General features: G+C 40.8%; 1 protein-coding gene across 2 annotated transcripts; it reads right to left on the minus strand.

The window, feature by feature from the left end:
- Positions 1 to 5,677: 5,677 nt before the first annotated feature.
- tlr18 (toll-like receptor 18) lies at positions 5,678 to 15,327 on the minus strand. Of its 2 annotated transcripts, none has more exons than XM_018739742.1 (5): positions 15,216 to 15,327; positions 9,480 to 9,634; positions 7,934 to 8,913; positions 6,572 to 7,763; positions 5,678 to 6,460 (listed from the first exon to the last, which is right to left on the minus strand). In XM_018739742.1, exons 2-5 carry the CDS (start codon positions 9,486 to 9,488, stop codon positions 6,041 to 6,043), a joined length of 2,601 nt encoding a protein of 866 aa, XP_018595258.1. In that variant the 5' UTR covers positions 9,489 to 9,634; positions 15,216 to 15,327; the 3' UTR covers positions 5,678 to 6,040. The 2 variants fall into 2 exon arrangements, with proteins under 2 accessions (XP_018595258.1, XP_018595259.1); XM_018739743.2 differs by lacking the exon at positions 15,216 to 15,327 and adding an exon at positions 13,617 to 14,134.
- Between the last annotated feature and the right edge of the window lie 1,393 nt (positions 15,328 to 16,720).

The raw sequence follows: 16,720 nt of genomic DNA on the forward strand, positions 1-16,720 counted from the left end.
CACCTGTGTGCGGGATCAGGCGAAGCACCTCCTACCACCCCCCCCCCCTTCACGCCACACGCCGTCCAGCCCGGTCAGGTACAGTAGTGGGGAGATAATGTAGCCAAATTCTAATGAAAAGCATGCAATGGAGTTATAGGTAAGAACTGAGGGGATACATTAGGTTTGCTGGGGGTGGGGCGCACCCCCCCTCCCCCACTCCAGTTACTCCTTTCTGAGCTTATTGATTATTCACATACATTTACTTTTCATTCATTTTTATTTAGCCCACGCTTTTCTGCAAAGAGACTTACATCTCAGAGAAGAGCGCAAAGAGCACTTTACACCAGCAGAAGGGAGGACTGGGATGCAGACACGTAACTCCAGAGTACAGTTAATTTGTCACCATTCATTCCACTATAATAAACAGTGTACTGTACGTCACACAAGTAGCTGCATAAAGGTTCTCCACGTTAATCGGCAAATTGCTGTTAAAAATGATCAAACATAAAACATTTATCATGCCCTTATGAGATCAGGGGAGAAGTGTGGTGCATTAACTACCTGCTACAGTACATTTATTTAGGTTTGCTGCGATATCCTCCTATTCAGGCTTCGTTGGAGAGGTTTAGCTGAAGAAAATATTTGTTTTGAAGACTTTACAACATTCAATGTGTAGGATGTCGATGGAGTGAATGTGGAGGCTGCGGAAGGGACAAGAGGAGTGAAAAGCTGCCGTTGCCATAGGCTGCGGTGTCCACATACACCTGGGAGCCCGTTGCAGCACGAGAGACCCAGGGCTCCCATGTAAATAACTCACCGACCAAACCCTGGCAGCGCCTCTATATCCCCATACACCTATTGGCACAAATTAACACGAATTAACTGGCTTTTTTGTGGGAGGTCCACAGTTATGCTCGAGCTTATTCCATATGTTCCTGCATATCCTCCTATTTCGTCTTTTTGTTGGGTTTAATTTAAGGTATTTATCCAGCAGTTAATGCGGAAGTTGATATTTTAATAAATGCCCCTTTTCCAGCACAATTTTGTTGGTCTCTTATGTTGCCATCATTGTAAGTGAAATCTGTTAATATTGCATTGATGCTTCATTAAAAGTCATTAAAATCATGGACCGCTTTTCATAAAAAATGTGCTTAGTTAGAAACAAGATCTGGAAGAAACCTTTTGCAAACCCAGTGTTTAGAATGACATCTGTAGTGTACTTGAGTACAATTATGTTGTTAATGATTTATTTTGCCCCTACAATTAGAGTCAGAGTTATACCTATGAGGCTGATCAGTGAAGGGCAAAAACTGTATGGCTAGATCTTGACGTAAAGTAAAATTAACACTGAAAAAGTGTTAAATCCAGCTTCTGCTTTTTATGTTTCTATGCAGTAGCCGACTTGTGTCATGTGCCATCGACTCGGGTTCGAGTCTTGGTGACTTGATAGATCAATGAATTAAAAAGGGCTCGGTTTTGTGCTAGTCTGATGAGATCCTCGAGCGTCCGCCCTGTCATCATTGTGATCGCATTGATCCCCAGACCCAACTTGATTAAACTTCATTATATGCTATAATGAAGGACAATGTAAGCTGCGTTATACTCACTGCTTTTTTTTTTTTTTTTTTTTTGCGTTTAGCATATTCTTTTTCAAAAAAACGAGCCTTGCTAGACCCTGACCTTGACGAGCAGTTAACAACAGTGCACGAGAATTTACTACAGAAACCTTAGCCGCAGTCACGTGAACTGCTGGTGCACCAGATCGTTCCAGCTTTGGAAGGACTGATGAACCTTCTGAGAATCTGGAGATACAAACTTGGGCCAAGCTTTGGACACATAGAAAAGAAATATGGTATGTTATAAAAAATGGTTAGACTCATATAGGGGGTGCAGCGGTGCAGTGGATTTGACTGGGTCCTGCTCTCTGGTGGGTCTGGGGTTTGAGTCCTGGTTGGGGTGTCTTGTGATGGACTGGCGTCCCATCCTGGGTGTGTCCCCTCCCCCTCCAGCCTTGCACCCTGTGTTGCTGGGCTAGGCTCTGGTTTGCCTTGGAACAAGCGGTTTCTGTGTGTCTAGGTTAGAGTCATTTGTAGGTACTCTAGATAAACAAAGTATATTGGACCTGAGGCCAAATACACAGTTTATCTTACATTCCCTAATATTTAGCTATCTGTCTCCTTCCAGTGCAACTCGCCTTCCCCTTTATCTGTCAGCTTACATTTGAATGCAAGAACCCGACAAACTTACCGGCAGCATCACACAAAAGCATATTGAAATTGCTAACTAATGTTAGCGTAATACTAACTACAATTCGACTTTTTCTCCTCAACGCAATCTTCTCACAGTGAGCTCTTTTTCTGAAAAGCAAATAAGCACAGAAACAAAAAATGATCATAAAAAATTTGCAAAAATTGACTGTAAATGAAGGTTGTAAATACAACTTCTCACAATTTTGTATTGAAACGTTATAATGTTGCAACACGTATTTAACAAAAGTTGACGAGGGTGGAAAACTTATTTCCAGCTTTATTCTCGGTGCAAATTTCCCTGTGACTCTGTCCTCTCCTGCGCTCCACTGAACGGTGGACAGCGGTGAAAAACATTCAAATCAGACAGGGAGGTGAAAAAGGTGAATTTTTAGCAAAGAATGTGCAGAGCTAAATTTAGGCTGTGAAAAAAGATTTTAAAAAAAGGCCAGAAGAGATATGAAGAGGACTAGATGGCACAGGGTGGTAGTTGTGCACAAACGTTTCCTAATCCTGGTTTTGGACTTTCGAGGAAAGCAAGAATGAGAAATGAAATCAAGTCTTCAGAAATGCAAGAAAAAATTAATAAATATGTAAACAGAGATAAAAGAAGTCCTTGAATGTTTCAAAATAACGAATTTTTCCTTGGACAAATTCCATTATGAATAGATGACCTTCCTCGCTGTATCTGAACTGGCATGTAAATTACACACCATAGTGGAAGTTCTCTTTCAGTCTTTTAGCTTTGCATATCTGACAGGATAAGCACAGAGCTCATTCCCCCAGATCATGAGAGGTACATTTCATCTTGTGCTTATCTCTGTACTGTACAGAAGTTTTAATAAAAGCTCCAAAAAAAAAAACAAACTAGCAGTGATGCATTTATAATTATACATATTATTTAGCAGATGCTTCTCTTCAAAGTAACATAAAACTCAGGATGGACAAAAGTGCAGTCCATTAAAATACAAAGAAGTATAGTGGCGTAAAGAAGGGAATATGTTGAAAACAATAACCTTATATATGCGAAGCCAATCATGTTCTCCGGTATTTTTTTTTTATTTTTCTTTTTTTTTTTAACTGGAGTGGTAACAATGGGGACAGCTGGTAGTGTAGTTGTTAGAGTGACTGCTTTTGGACCCAAAGGTTGCAGGTTTGAGCCTCACCTCTGGCTGTAGTACCCTTGAGCAAGGTACTTACCCTGAATTGCCCCAGTAAAAATTACCCAGCTGTATAATTGGATAAAACCTTAACATTGTAAGTTGCTTTGGAGAAAAGCATCAGCTAAACGAGTAAATGTAAAATACAAATATGTGGAGTTAGAAATATATCTTTTCAGGGAGCCACATTCAGCCTGCAACGACCTTTACGCACCTCTACTTATTGTTGAGAATATTTGCCTTTAGTTTAGATCACCTGCTTTCTCTCAACTCCCAGGTACCCAGACAGGGGAGGAGAAAATGTACCAGGGGAAATCATTCAGTGAGGTCTGGTATAGTCAACAAAGCCGGTGCCTGCATGTGTTGCCTAGGTGATCAAAGTGTCGCTGAAGTCAACCTGGGTGACCTGGAAAAAGAGCACCATCCTTTCCCTTTTGTTTTGGAAACTAAAGCTTCCATATCTAATTACCACACAGCGAGAAATTGGAACTAAATGCATCCTCTCCATTATTACATCAGTCATCATTACACTTTTAATTGTACAGAATTTACTCTTAAAGAATCTTAAAGCACATGCTGCAAGTATGCAGTTTAAATTATTGGTTACATAAGGCAACAATATTATTAACTCTGAATGCGATGCATCGAAAATACATGTTTTTAAATTACGTCATTGGTTCTGCTGTTTGTGTCCTCTTAAATATAAACATTATACTGGCCAGAAACATTTCATTATATTCTCTTCTATTCCATGTAGTGGAAAAGAAGGAAGTTTGATTGATTATTTCTAAGTACATTTTCTTTGTGTGCACGTTTTAAAATTCAGAGTTACGAAATGTACCTACATAATTGGGTGCTGTGGAACCGCCAAGTCAGTCAAATTAACTATATGTTACTTAAAGAAAAGCACATTTATTTGGTACTTTAGTTTGTCAATATAGACAAGAAATTCAGACATTGTAAGTAAAATGTATATAGTCACAATTTATATACAGTAATTCTGTGCACATTCTTCATGTAAAGCAGTTAAAAACACAGCAGGAATGTGTTAAATATTGCCATCTATTGGCTACTTTCATTTATTACCGGCACTGCAGAACAAAATGATGATTTTTCCACTTTAAAAAGTATGATTACGAAGTATTTAACAAGGAAATCTACAAGGAGCGAAAATTTAATTTGAAAAATGATATGCATAAAATAAAAACACTTGTGAGCAACAGTAACAAACCTCAGTGACATACTGTACATTTATGTGTACATAGCATTTCCTCAGCTGTTATACATTGAACCTGCATATACAGTAAACTAGAGCATAAATAGTTAATAGCCATTCTACACCACTGTATCCTTCCACAGACCCTGGGACTGTCTTCTGATAACAATTAATTTTAAAAAAATTGTAAAGTTCTACAAAGAGCAATACTGCCATGTTGAAGGGGACAGAGAAATTTAACCAAACTAACATCTTTTAATGACAGATTAAGAATAAAACAGTGCTGTTTTCCAATCAGTACAATACAGTGCTACATACATTGGTACATGAGGTTGTACAAATATCACTTATGTCATAATACATTGACATGAAACATTTCTACTTCATCAGTGGTTTACCACAATATGTAAAAACTGTAAAATTAAAACTTCAATGTATCCTCGGAGTTCAAAAACTGGCAACTTAAAACCAATTTCAAATCAGTGTAAAGTGCGCTCTTGTGCAGTAACATGCAGAAGAGCATTTTCTTTCATTTAATCCTTAAACGTTCAGTAACACTTTCCAATTTTAACACATTCATAATACAGTCATAAACGTAGTAACAGTGTTGTGAAAACTGTCATGAAACAAAGAATAAAAAAATAAAGCTAACACCGTTTCACATTCAAGGGTGACGTGATGGCACCGTGACAAGTACTGCCGCCTCACCTTGCTTTGAGCGTCGGTTCGAATGCGGCTGTGTGGAGTTCGCATTTACATTTATTTATTTAGCAGAGGCTTTTCTCCACAGTGACTTTGAATGAACACTATGTAGTGTTATGAGCCCACACACCTTATTCACCACAGTGACTTACACTACTAGATACACTACTTACACTGTGTCACTCATCCATACATCAGACACTCTCTCTGTCACTCACACACTATGGGAGAACCTCCTATACTCCACACAGACTGAACAGGGATTGAACCCACGTCACACCACCCAGGCCCTGTGAGACAGCATCTCTACTCGCTGTGCCACCATACCACCCATTTCAGGTGAATTGATGGCATTAAATTGTAGTGTGTGTGTGGCTCCCCTATTATGGACTGGTGTCTTGTCCACAGTGTACAATTTGTAATTTCATTTAACATAAAATAAGCTACAGTTAGTTCAGACCCAGAGACCAGCCCTGGGGCTTGAATCTGGGTATGTCTGTTGTGCTGCAGTGCATATACAACATAAGCCATTTCATCAAGACTTTAACAGAGTGCATTTGAAACCCTCGGAGATCCCTTTCCAGGATCAGTGCACTGTCCCAAAGTATGGATGGCAAGGTTCAAATATAGCAGGGTGTACCCTTAGGCATATTATATATATATTATATACATATACAAAATGTGATTTTTCTAAACGTACCAGGTCTGCAGGCATTGATCTGTTTTCACATTCCTCAGTTACTTAAAACACTCCCTTCCATAGTGGCTGTACTACTGTGTTCACTAGGCAGACTTTGTGAAACAAGCTCATCTTCCAATGGGAGCTCTATTGTAGAAACAGCAGCTGCCGAGTTTCTGTTTCTAGTGCTGGCAGCTTGATCTCTGGTGAAGGTGGGTTTGCCCAGAACACTCTTCAGCTGAGCCCAGAAGAAGGCCTGCTGCTTTGTTTCTTTAGGCCATTCTAAGTAAGTCTTGGTGTTTAGCATTTTCTTGAGTTTGCAGTATTTGTTGGGCAGAGACTCTGGGTCAATGGGTTCCTTAACCACCAGAATAACATCACTGAAGGTCTTGCCAATGGCTCGTTGCTGGGCAAAGTAAAGCTCGTAGTTGCACCACTCGCTGTTGACAAAGTGCCGTGATAATACAAAGATGACCTGAGAGGAAAAATAAACATAACAATGCCACTGTATGAATCTAGTAAAAATATATACACAATCAAAAGGCACAGGTTTCAAAGACATATTACAGTTCATAACAATCCTTACCTTCCTGCTGTTCTCGATATTCTCAATAATGTTGTCGATAATCCACTTTCCTGGCATGAAGTCTCTCTCATGAATGCAGATGCGGTAGGGGGGGTTGCTGCTCTCTAAGTAGGTCAGCAGCTGATCCCTCACCCACTCTGCATCTGAATGACTGTAAGAAATGAAGGCATGATAGTCGAATTCTTGAGAAAGTCCTGACCCCTCCTGGTAGGCCCGATATTTTGCCCTGAGAATCTGGTAGGTGGCCCTCATGTACCAAGGCACATTAAACACATAGCACAGCAACATAATAGCCAGCACCACAGTGGCTGTAGTTGCGACAGAAATAATGACGACAAGTCTGATGTCACATGCTACAGAGCCAGGAGAGAACTTGGCCACCATCAAGTTAAGGAAAGATTCAGGGTGGTAACAGCGGTAGTTTTCCGGCCAGTCCGTGATATTGACCTTTCCTTTGACTGCAGTCTCCTGAAAGAAGGTATGGAGGTCACAGGTGCAGTGATAAGGGTTGTTACCTGCTTTTAAATTTGACAGATTTGGCATATCTTTAAATGAACCCATGCTAATAAGTCCAAAGCTGTTTCCATCTAGTGTCAGTGACTGCAAGGTGGGATTACTCCATCCAGAAGGAATGAACTTGATCTTATTGTCACTGAGCAGGAGTTCCTTCAGATTAGAAACTCTCTCAAAATAATCCATGTCCAGGTGGTCTAGGTTACAGTAGGAGAGGTCCAGATACTCAACATTTATTGGTAGACAACTAAGGTCACTGCTGATAAAGTTGTTGTGATGAAGGATCACTTTTGTAAAGTTTTGCTTCCAATTACATTTGTTATTTTCGAGGTTCGTTATTTCCGAGGAGCCCAGCTGGTTGTAGCTCAGATCTATCACACGCATATTCTTAAATTCTCCAACAAGAGCCACCACATCCCTCAGCTTTGTTAGCTGGTTTTTGCTGACATTGAAGGTGGAGAGGACAGGAAGGGTTTTCTTGTAGTCACAACGCTTGTTATAAATGTATTCATCTTGTAGCCGATTGTTAGAAACATCCAACTCCTCCACTGCCTTCATCTCATTCCAAGCATCACATGGCACGAAGTTAAAATTGACATTCTTTATGGAGAGTCGGCGGACTTTGCTAAACCATGTAAAGCGCCAGTCGAATCTCAGTATGTCTGGATTACTGATATCCCTGCAAAATGACAAATATGCAACAGTTAAAAAGAGAAAGTTTGGTTTAAATGTAGTACACTACAGGTACAAAGAAACTTGTGTCTGATATATTTAAGCAAATCAAATTGTTAAAAGATTTAACTCAACTGAATACAATGCTGTTGAGGTAAGGAAAAAAAGAGGACTTACCAAAGAAACAGTTCATCTAGGACAAGATTTGTGACACTTGAATCTGAACCACTGTCTACGAACGTTGGTGACCGAGCAAAGTCAATAAACAGGAGTCCAAGGCTTTTAACAGATGAGTTCTGGAGGTTCACCAGTGCCATCCTCAGAAGGTTTTCATTGAACTTGCCACGATAAAAGACTAGTTGACGCATTCTGATGTGCTTTAAGCCTTGTAGAAGGTCTTCTTTACCAGTGTAGTATGTGAACTCAAAAAGGTTCCTGAAACGGAGCTCAGTGAATGATTTGTTGGCTAGATCTTGTAGCATCAAGGGCAGGGCATCTGGCCTTTGGTCTAAGGCCACATCAAACCACATCCTCGTTGTCCTGATAAACTTTAGACAGCCTAGTTCATAGCGCAAAAGGCTAGATGCACTTTTGATGGCAAACTTTTCCAAGGTTATATTTTGCAAGGTCCAGAAGTCATCCTTCTTCAGACTTGGTATGAGAGGACCACCCATGGAAAGTATTTTTAGTTGGGTGAATGTGGAGAAAATATCAGGTAGAGTGGCCTCGGTGTAAAAATTATTGGACATATCCAGTATTCTTAACTTAGATAGGGGCTCTAGGGCTTTGGCTGGGATAGACCTAAGGGAATTATTAAAGATGTTTAGGTCTTCAAGGAGGGTGTTGTATTGAAAGGCTTGATCTTCAATTACAGAAATATTATTATACTGAAGCCTGAGGACCCGCAATTTAGTTAGGTTGGACAAATCACCTTCTCTGATACCTTGAAGTGCATTGGAGGATAGATCCAGTTCCTCTAACGAGGAATGGAGACCGATAGGCATCTGAGTCAAGTGGAGCCCTTTGCAGTCTGCAAAGCGCTTCTCCAAGGAAATATTACAGGTGTATCTTCCTGATGGATGTTGGTGAGAGCCACAGAGACTGACAAGAAGATCTGTCAGTGTTATGGTCATCATCGCTACGACTGGACAGTGAAGCTGTTAAGAAATGTTAGCAACAGTTGTCAGAACTACATGCAATTTCAACCTTTCTCACAGAAGTCAGCAATTAACAGCAAGGGTTTAAACTTTGCTCTTTCTCCTCATAATTAAATTAACAGTAAAACTGTCAATGGCTGCAATGGACTGGCCTTTTGTCCAGGGTGTATCTTGTCTCAATGCTCTCAGTGTCTCTCTGCTTATGCATTGGGCTCTTGACCACTGAAACCCTGTACTGGACAAGCGACTACTTAAAATTGCCATGTTTTCCATTGTGATTATCTTTAGTACACAGTAATGCAGTAAAGCTTATGGCAAACTGGTATAATTCAGTGAGAAGAGAGAAAGACAGTTTAAGTTAGTATGTCTACCATGAATTATTTACCTGTAAATAGTTTTCTGATGTACATACCAAAAATGAAAACATTGCTCAACTCACAGCTTAAAATTACACTTTTTACACACAAAAAACTGATTTTCCACCTACTTTTAATTTCCCACTTATTCTTAGATGATTACTTTTAATAAACCAAAAACCACAGTATGCCACAGACTTTAGATATTACCTTATACATCCCTCTTCATTTGGGTGATATCCAGGAGTGCTGTATTTTTATTCAGCTTAAGTGCAAAAAAAAAACTGATGACACCGTCAGAAGTTGCTCATCCATGGAAAAAGGATATCTTGTCAAAGATACAGAGTTATTTAACCAAGGAAAACCTAAAGAAGAAAAGTGACAATGTGAAGTACCAACACATCAGAAATTTTCGTATGAAAACAGGGCAGCAGGTGGCATAAGGATTTGCATTGTGCCCCCTGGACCTCAAGGTCTGAAGTTTAAATCCCACCTTCTACTGTTGCACCCCTGAGCCTTGTACTGCTACAGTATAAATGGACAAATGATTGGGGGTTGCTCTAAAAGGACACAGAAGTCTGAAAATATTCAGATCTGTCCCTGAGGATTGAGGGACCTCTTAATTAGGTGATTATAAAACACTGACTGAAATGTTCCATTTAATAAAAGAAGCAGAGATTATTGAAGGTATTTGGGTTTCCCCCAACTATTAGTGAAAAGGTAAAGTTCAAAGAAGACTGAGATGCTAATTCAAGATGGGTGACTCCTCCTCTGGACTTCCATGGAAATATTACCGATGTATCTCCTTGAGTACAAATACCATGGTAATGCTATTAAAACATGAATAGTCTAGTACTTTTTTGACTGGGGCATTTTGTCATGATTCAGACATCAACCTTTATTTTCACTTGAAAAAGAAAAAAATATATGGATTTTTTTTTCTTTTTTACAAGCAGAGAAAACAACATTAGTTTTTTTTTAGATAATTATTTACCATCTAAGCATAATGTGTCATTGTTTTTACAACTGTAGGGCAAACACCGACATGGCATTATTATCTACCAGAAAACATGACAATTGCTTAAAATCTGTATTCAGTCCAGGCTGACTGAGTAAATGTGTACAGCAGACATGTATGTTCTCAACATAATTAGAAAGAGTAACTCAGGCATGCTTATGAGCCTTCATTCAGGCCAAGCCAAACATCTGCTGTCTTATTTACCTGCAGTACTCAAGTCTCTGTATTTTACTGCCCATGTGGTAGAAACTAGGAACTAGTTCCGTTTTGAGAATGAAACATGCAGAGCACATGGTGATTGCTGACATTTACTGCTGTTCCCTTTAAAATGTTCCAGTTCAAAATAATGTATATAGGCTTGGTCTCAGTTTCCATTAATTAATGTCAAAGATCTTGCTTTTAAATTGCCATTAGGTCAGAAACTTGATATCAAATACATCTCAGTCCTGTGAAACTTAAAGTGAAAAAACAGTACAATGTAATTTCTACCTTACAGATATAACATTACAGCTGTAAAATCTATATGCAAATATCAGATGATATATTATGAGGTGGCCTGTTAATCTGATGGGTATATCAGTACAGCATCCTGCTGAAAGCAGTCTGGCCCCTTCTGGTTTACGACATCCCAACATTGACAGTTGTGCCATTCCTTGACACTTGTCCACTTCAGCACTGAGTCTGAACACATGATGAACTTCTGGGTGGATGTTAGCGCAAGCCTCAATGATGCGTGCTTTTAGACGCTGCACATTCTGGACCTTCGTTGCCTACGCTATGTTCTCTGATGCCTAGGAACGTCTGCTGCTGTACCCTGCCAAAAATGGACAACATATTGAACACATCCTGTGAAACAGTCGCAGCACAATGCCTGTATTAGCCTCAGAACGGTTACTTCATGGTCTGTACTGTGATGGGTCAAACTTCAAAACCCATAAAGATATGTGGAATATGGAGTTATTGAGTTGAATTCAAGATGGCTCCTTTCAAAATGGCAGAGTTTTTTTTTTTTTGAGGGGTGTTTACATGTACCTCAACGATACACCCACTGGTGGAATGTAAAATGATATTAGATAAATCCAACATTTGGCATCTTAAAAATATTTGGGTGGTTCCAGACTTTGACTCCCTGGTACAGATGTACGTTAGAGACAGATTCATGGCAATCCTTCTTTCTTCAAACAACAAATGGCCTTATGCAAAATTTTCTGTTTGGCAAACACAAAGGCACATGAAGTAAATATACTCCGTAGGCACCATGTGTAAGTAATTTCAGTCTCAATTGTATCACCTGCTATAGAGTGCCTCTGGGCCAGATTCAATGTTCACATGAATTTTCACAGCAATACTTAACAGAGCAGGAAAAATAATCTAATCCCACATTTGGTGGAAAATGTATTAACCTGTTACAATTTGTACCCTTAATCCGTCAGGAGGAGTAATTATTTAATACATATTTTCCCATTGTGGAAGCTGAAGGTAGGGCCAAAGGGATAAAAGATGAACAGAAGAGGAGGGTGAGTTATGGTTTAATTATCCTTTTACCATAACAAACAAAACACTGGCCAAGACCACAGATGAGAAACATATTTTTACACAGTAGCTGACATATTTTGAAAGTGCACAGTAACTGATTTATATGCTATGATGCTTGAATGCATAGAATACATTGTAATCATCTACCGTATATTACTGAGAAAAATTAAGTAGTACTATTTTTAAATCTAATTTTTGAAACGGAACACGGTTTGTAAAACAGAAGATATTTAGAAGAAATTCAAGAGTACCCATCACACTAAGCCTCACCCTGAACATAACACCTTGAAAAGCCATCATTCTGTTGTAATTCAAAGCAGCATCCATCTCATTAACCTACTTAAGATTCCTATCTGCACAAAAAACGTCAAGATAAATACACCTGTACTTGTAAATTCTGAATTCTGAGTGACTTCAGTGGTAGCAAAATTGCAGCTTCCTTCTAACAGAAAAAACGACAAATGTGTACTGGATAAATACGTATGGAGAAACTTGGCTTCCGTTACAATGGTGATTGAGGCTCAGGCTTAATTAAATAGAAAGTTATGGACAATCATTTAATCTTCATTATATACTGACATTATAGTCTTTCAACAGGGTCGAAAGAAAGTCCACATCTGTCCATCATGAAGATATTTAATATCTGTTAGAGACCACATAATCTCCCCAAGGCACAAAACACACAAATATGCCAGGAATTTTGTTGAGTTGGCTGGAAAACTTAACCCTTAAAACTTTACTACGGCTATCTCAGGTCCATAGCCTAAAATAAGGATGTTTAAGCAGGCAAAACCTTTTCACAGATAAAAGAGAATACACAGTATACATACTTATAAAGCTACAAAGGTCAACCCATCAGAAATATTACATAATAAAAGCAACTGTGTCTAAAAATTTAATTTTCACTTCTGCACAATGCTGGAAAGTAACCATTTCAAGGAAAACAAGAATGCATGTCATTTATGTGATTCTGTTTTTGAGAAGGTTTCAGGATCATCCCACTGCTTTGTTTACTCACAAATAAAGAAACAGTTCCTCACTCTAAGTGTAGAATGTGACTCAGTAAAAGAAAAATGAGTAGCACTAATAATAATGGCCTTCCAGACTGGATTTCATTCATATAAAAAAGGTACAGAGGTACATCTTTTCGGAACACACTGCACATTTCCTTGGTAGTGGACAATGAATGCGTCTACCTTTACAGCCAACATTCCTCACATAACGACATTAATTCCTTCTGTGAAGTCACCCTAGTAGGTAAATTTCCATGATGAGGGGTCAAATTACCATCATTTATTACAGAAAAAAAAAAAAAAGAACTGGTTGCTAAATTACTTTTATGCACGACTCTGAAAACATCAACGTTTAATGTTATATTTTCATCAATTTATTACCAACAGTTGCTTATCTAGCGCACTGATTATTTGCCTCATGAATTTTTATACAGGCATCCCTCAATTATTGAACTCACACACACACACAGTCTGAACCGGAGCCTAACCCAACAAAACAGGCCACAAGGCTGGAGGGGACATACCCAGGACGGGATGCCAGTCCGTCGCAAGGCACCCCAAGCAGGACTTGAACCGCAGACCCACCAGAGAACAGGACCTGGTCAAACCCACTGCGCCACCACAACACCCACTTATTGAACTCTCTTTATCCAAAATGTTCAAAAGCTCTTGGCTTTTGATACCTGGGACAAAAAATAGCATTAAAAAATGATCCATAGTGTGTTCAGTAAATGTGAAAGTCGCATGTCAACTGAGCGAAGCGAAAGTGCAGCAATGTACCGTAGTCGGAGTTCGTGTAGGAGAGGACGCGTGGCATACTGAAGAGGCGCTGTGCGGGCCTCGCCACTGGCCTGCCTCTGAGCAGTCCTCCATAATTTGGTTATTGACTGGAACGAGCCCCATCTCCTTCTCCCACGAAGAGCTGCACAGCAGACCGAGAGCCGGCCAAGCGCCGCAGCCGCACCCGACGTTGGCGCCATCGCAGGGAAAACATTCCGGATTTTTGGGGGAGTGTGGGGAGTATTCCACTGAAAGAAGAAAACTAATGCTGGGAAATAAGATTATTTTTGTTGTTCAGCTAAGGCAAGGTGTCTTTTACTGTATGCATTTATGTCAATAACAGAGCAAAAATGTAGGCAATCTTTATGAGACTTCTGCATTGACTACTGCAGAGTTACTGTACAGGAATATTCATTTTCTCAGAAAACTGCACCAAGAGATGAAAAACACCCTAAAGAATTCAATAATACAACGCTCTCTTTAGTCTGACACATTAAAGCAGATGCCTCCAAATTTTAAATGTATTTAATTGCATAATATAGCCTTTGGTTCAAACAGAATTGCAAAATATAAAGAATATCTGAGTCGGAGACGTGTTTACATTACGCCCGTGTCTCCTAAAACCTCAGCTAAACCCGAGTGGTGAGCAGCAGGTTTAAGTTAAACCTCAGCGAAAGCGACCTCTAGTGGCCATTCGGTGATTTCTAAACGACATGGCAGTTGGATTTCGTTTATACCGCAGGTTCAGAGGAACACAGCAAGCACGTTACTAGAAACGGTTTAAACTCGTCTTAACCTCTAGACCGCAGCTAAGATAATAACTAAGCAGTAGTCCCGCTTGATCATTAAGTTAACCATTCGGGTCTCAAGTTGAAGGGGAGCGCAGTGGGTTGGACCGGGTCCTACTCTCCAGTGGGTCTGGGGTTCGAGTCCCGCTTGGGGAGCCTGGCAACAGGCTGGCGTACTCCCCTGGGTGTGTCCCCTCCCCCTCCAGCCCCACGCCCTGAGTTGCCGGGTTAGGCTCCGGCTCTCCGCGACCCTGAATGGAGAAAGTGTGTGTGTGTGTCAAGCTGGCCTTGGCGGACCCGCTGAAAGTTGCGCAGTAACTGCGTGTCCAACAGTGTGGCTTAGTTAAGCCTTATCGAAAAGTGGCTAAAAAAAAAAACCGCAATAATGGAAGTGATTTTTTTTTCTCTTTCGATTGTTTTCAGTGAGTGCATACAGTTGTACAGTCAGTTACAACACAAGGAGGAAAATCCACTTAAGTCTTAACACAAAAATCTCACACACAAGACAAGGCTGCAGCTGCGTCCCGACAGAGACTGACAAGTCAAGTTACACCAAAGCGTTTTAAAAGTAACACGTGACAGCGCCTTCGCTTCAGTGCCTCTCCGTGATTCGCGTTTTTCTTGAGGACCAAAACAACCGCCAGTGAGTGAGTGACATAATAAAAACTAAAGAACATAACGATAAAGTAAAACGGCAACAATCTGATCATATGATATTCTGATCACACACAGCTAGTCCAAAACATCAGCAGCGCCTAGAGTGAATGTAAAAATTAAAACGTAAAGGACAAATTTCGGATGTTTCACTTACCTACAACGAGCGCCAGAGCAGGAACAAACTCTCTCTCCTAAGACTTTATCTTCAGGCAGATAAAGAATTGCGCAACGTAGCGGCTCGCTGCCCCTCTCTGGAACAGGTCGGGCAGGCGAGCTCGAGACGAGACCCCGCGCAACGTCACGTGTCGCGAGCTCCTGGGCGCTCGCGCGGCTCCACTTCGCTTTACCGAACACGAGCGCGGGCGCATCTACTGTCACCGTTGACGAGTTAAATATAATCAATACCCCCCAAGACACGGTGACCGTAGCGCTGAAGTGCGTTCACGGCGTGAGCCCCACTCCCGGGAAGGAGAAATGGAATGTTTCTTGGAAAAGTTTATTTGACTTTTGTGAAGGAACAATACACGGAAGCACACATTTTTCTCTCTGACTAGCCGTTAGTAAAGAAAAAGTGTCGGACTCGCGCTGCGAGTTCACGATCGATACGGCCATTCCCACAACATTCCCAACTTCTACTTCATTCATTTCCCCCTGTCTTCTGCTTACATGATTACTTCATGTTATTACCAATACGTTCCTTATAACTTATTGCTGGGATGGCATAGTTTCCGAAAAAACAAGTATTACTTCTGACACACAAGAACTGTGAGAGAGAACTAATGAAATAACAGGCCAGCAGTGCTGCTCCCAGTGAGCAAAGTAATTACAGTAATGTTATGGGTCAACTTTACAAACCAGCAAAGATGTTTTTACTCATTAAAAGTGTGAGATTGCTGTAACAGAACCCATTTTACTGTTTGTTGCTCTTGCGGCGATGTCCTTTCCACCCCCATTGTAAGTGCACCCTGGAGGTGGGACACTTGGGAAAAAAAAAAACAGACTTTGGGGCCATTTTGCCTTCCTGCTTCTGTCACTTACAAGTTGTGAACTCGATTTTCTTTAACAGGCAGTGAGACTCTTCAGAATAAAAGTTTCTAAAATAAGAGTCTAAAACCATCAGTCCAACCACTTGTCCAATACGGGGGTCGCAGCGGTCTGGCGCCTATCCTGGCAACGCAGGGTACAAGGGGCACAAATTGTGCAACGACAGTATTGGAAGAGCGTGTATTCAACCGCTGGCACTGTATGTAGTTTGAACAGGATTAATCCTATCCAGGTTTTAAACAATGAGAATTACAGTATAGTTGGGTTCTTTCGAAGGTGACAGCGAAACCGGAGTTGGAGTTCCTATGGCCTAGCAGTTTTGGTGTTCAATCCCTTGCCACTTTGTTGGGCTGAGGTTCAGGCCTAGTTGTGGATGTCTGCGTGTTTCCTGTGTCCACAGTTGAAGAATAAGCAGGTTGGTGTAGCAGGTGGGGGTGCAGTGGGTTGGACTGGGTCCTGCTCTCTGGTAGGTCTGGGGTTCGAGTCCCGCTTGGGGTGCCTTGCAACAGACTGGTGTCCTGTCCTGGGTGTGTCCCCTCCAGCCTTATGCCCTGTGTTGCCAGGTAGGCTCCGGTTCCCCGTGACCCTGTATGGGACGAGCGGTTCAGAAAGTGT

This window comes from Scleropages formosus, chromosome 18 (genome assembly GCF_900964775.1).
Source record: "Scleropages formosus chromosome 18, fSclFor1.1, whole genome shotgun sequence".
NCBI classification, from domain to species: domain Eukaryota; kingdom Metazoa; phylum Chordata; class Actinopteri; order Osteoglossiformes; family Osteoglossidae; genus Scleropages; species Scleropages formosus.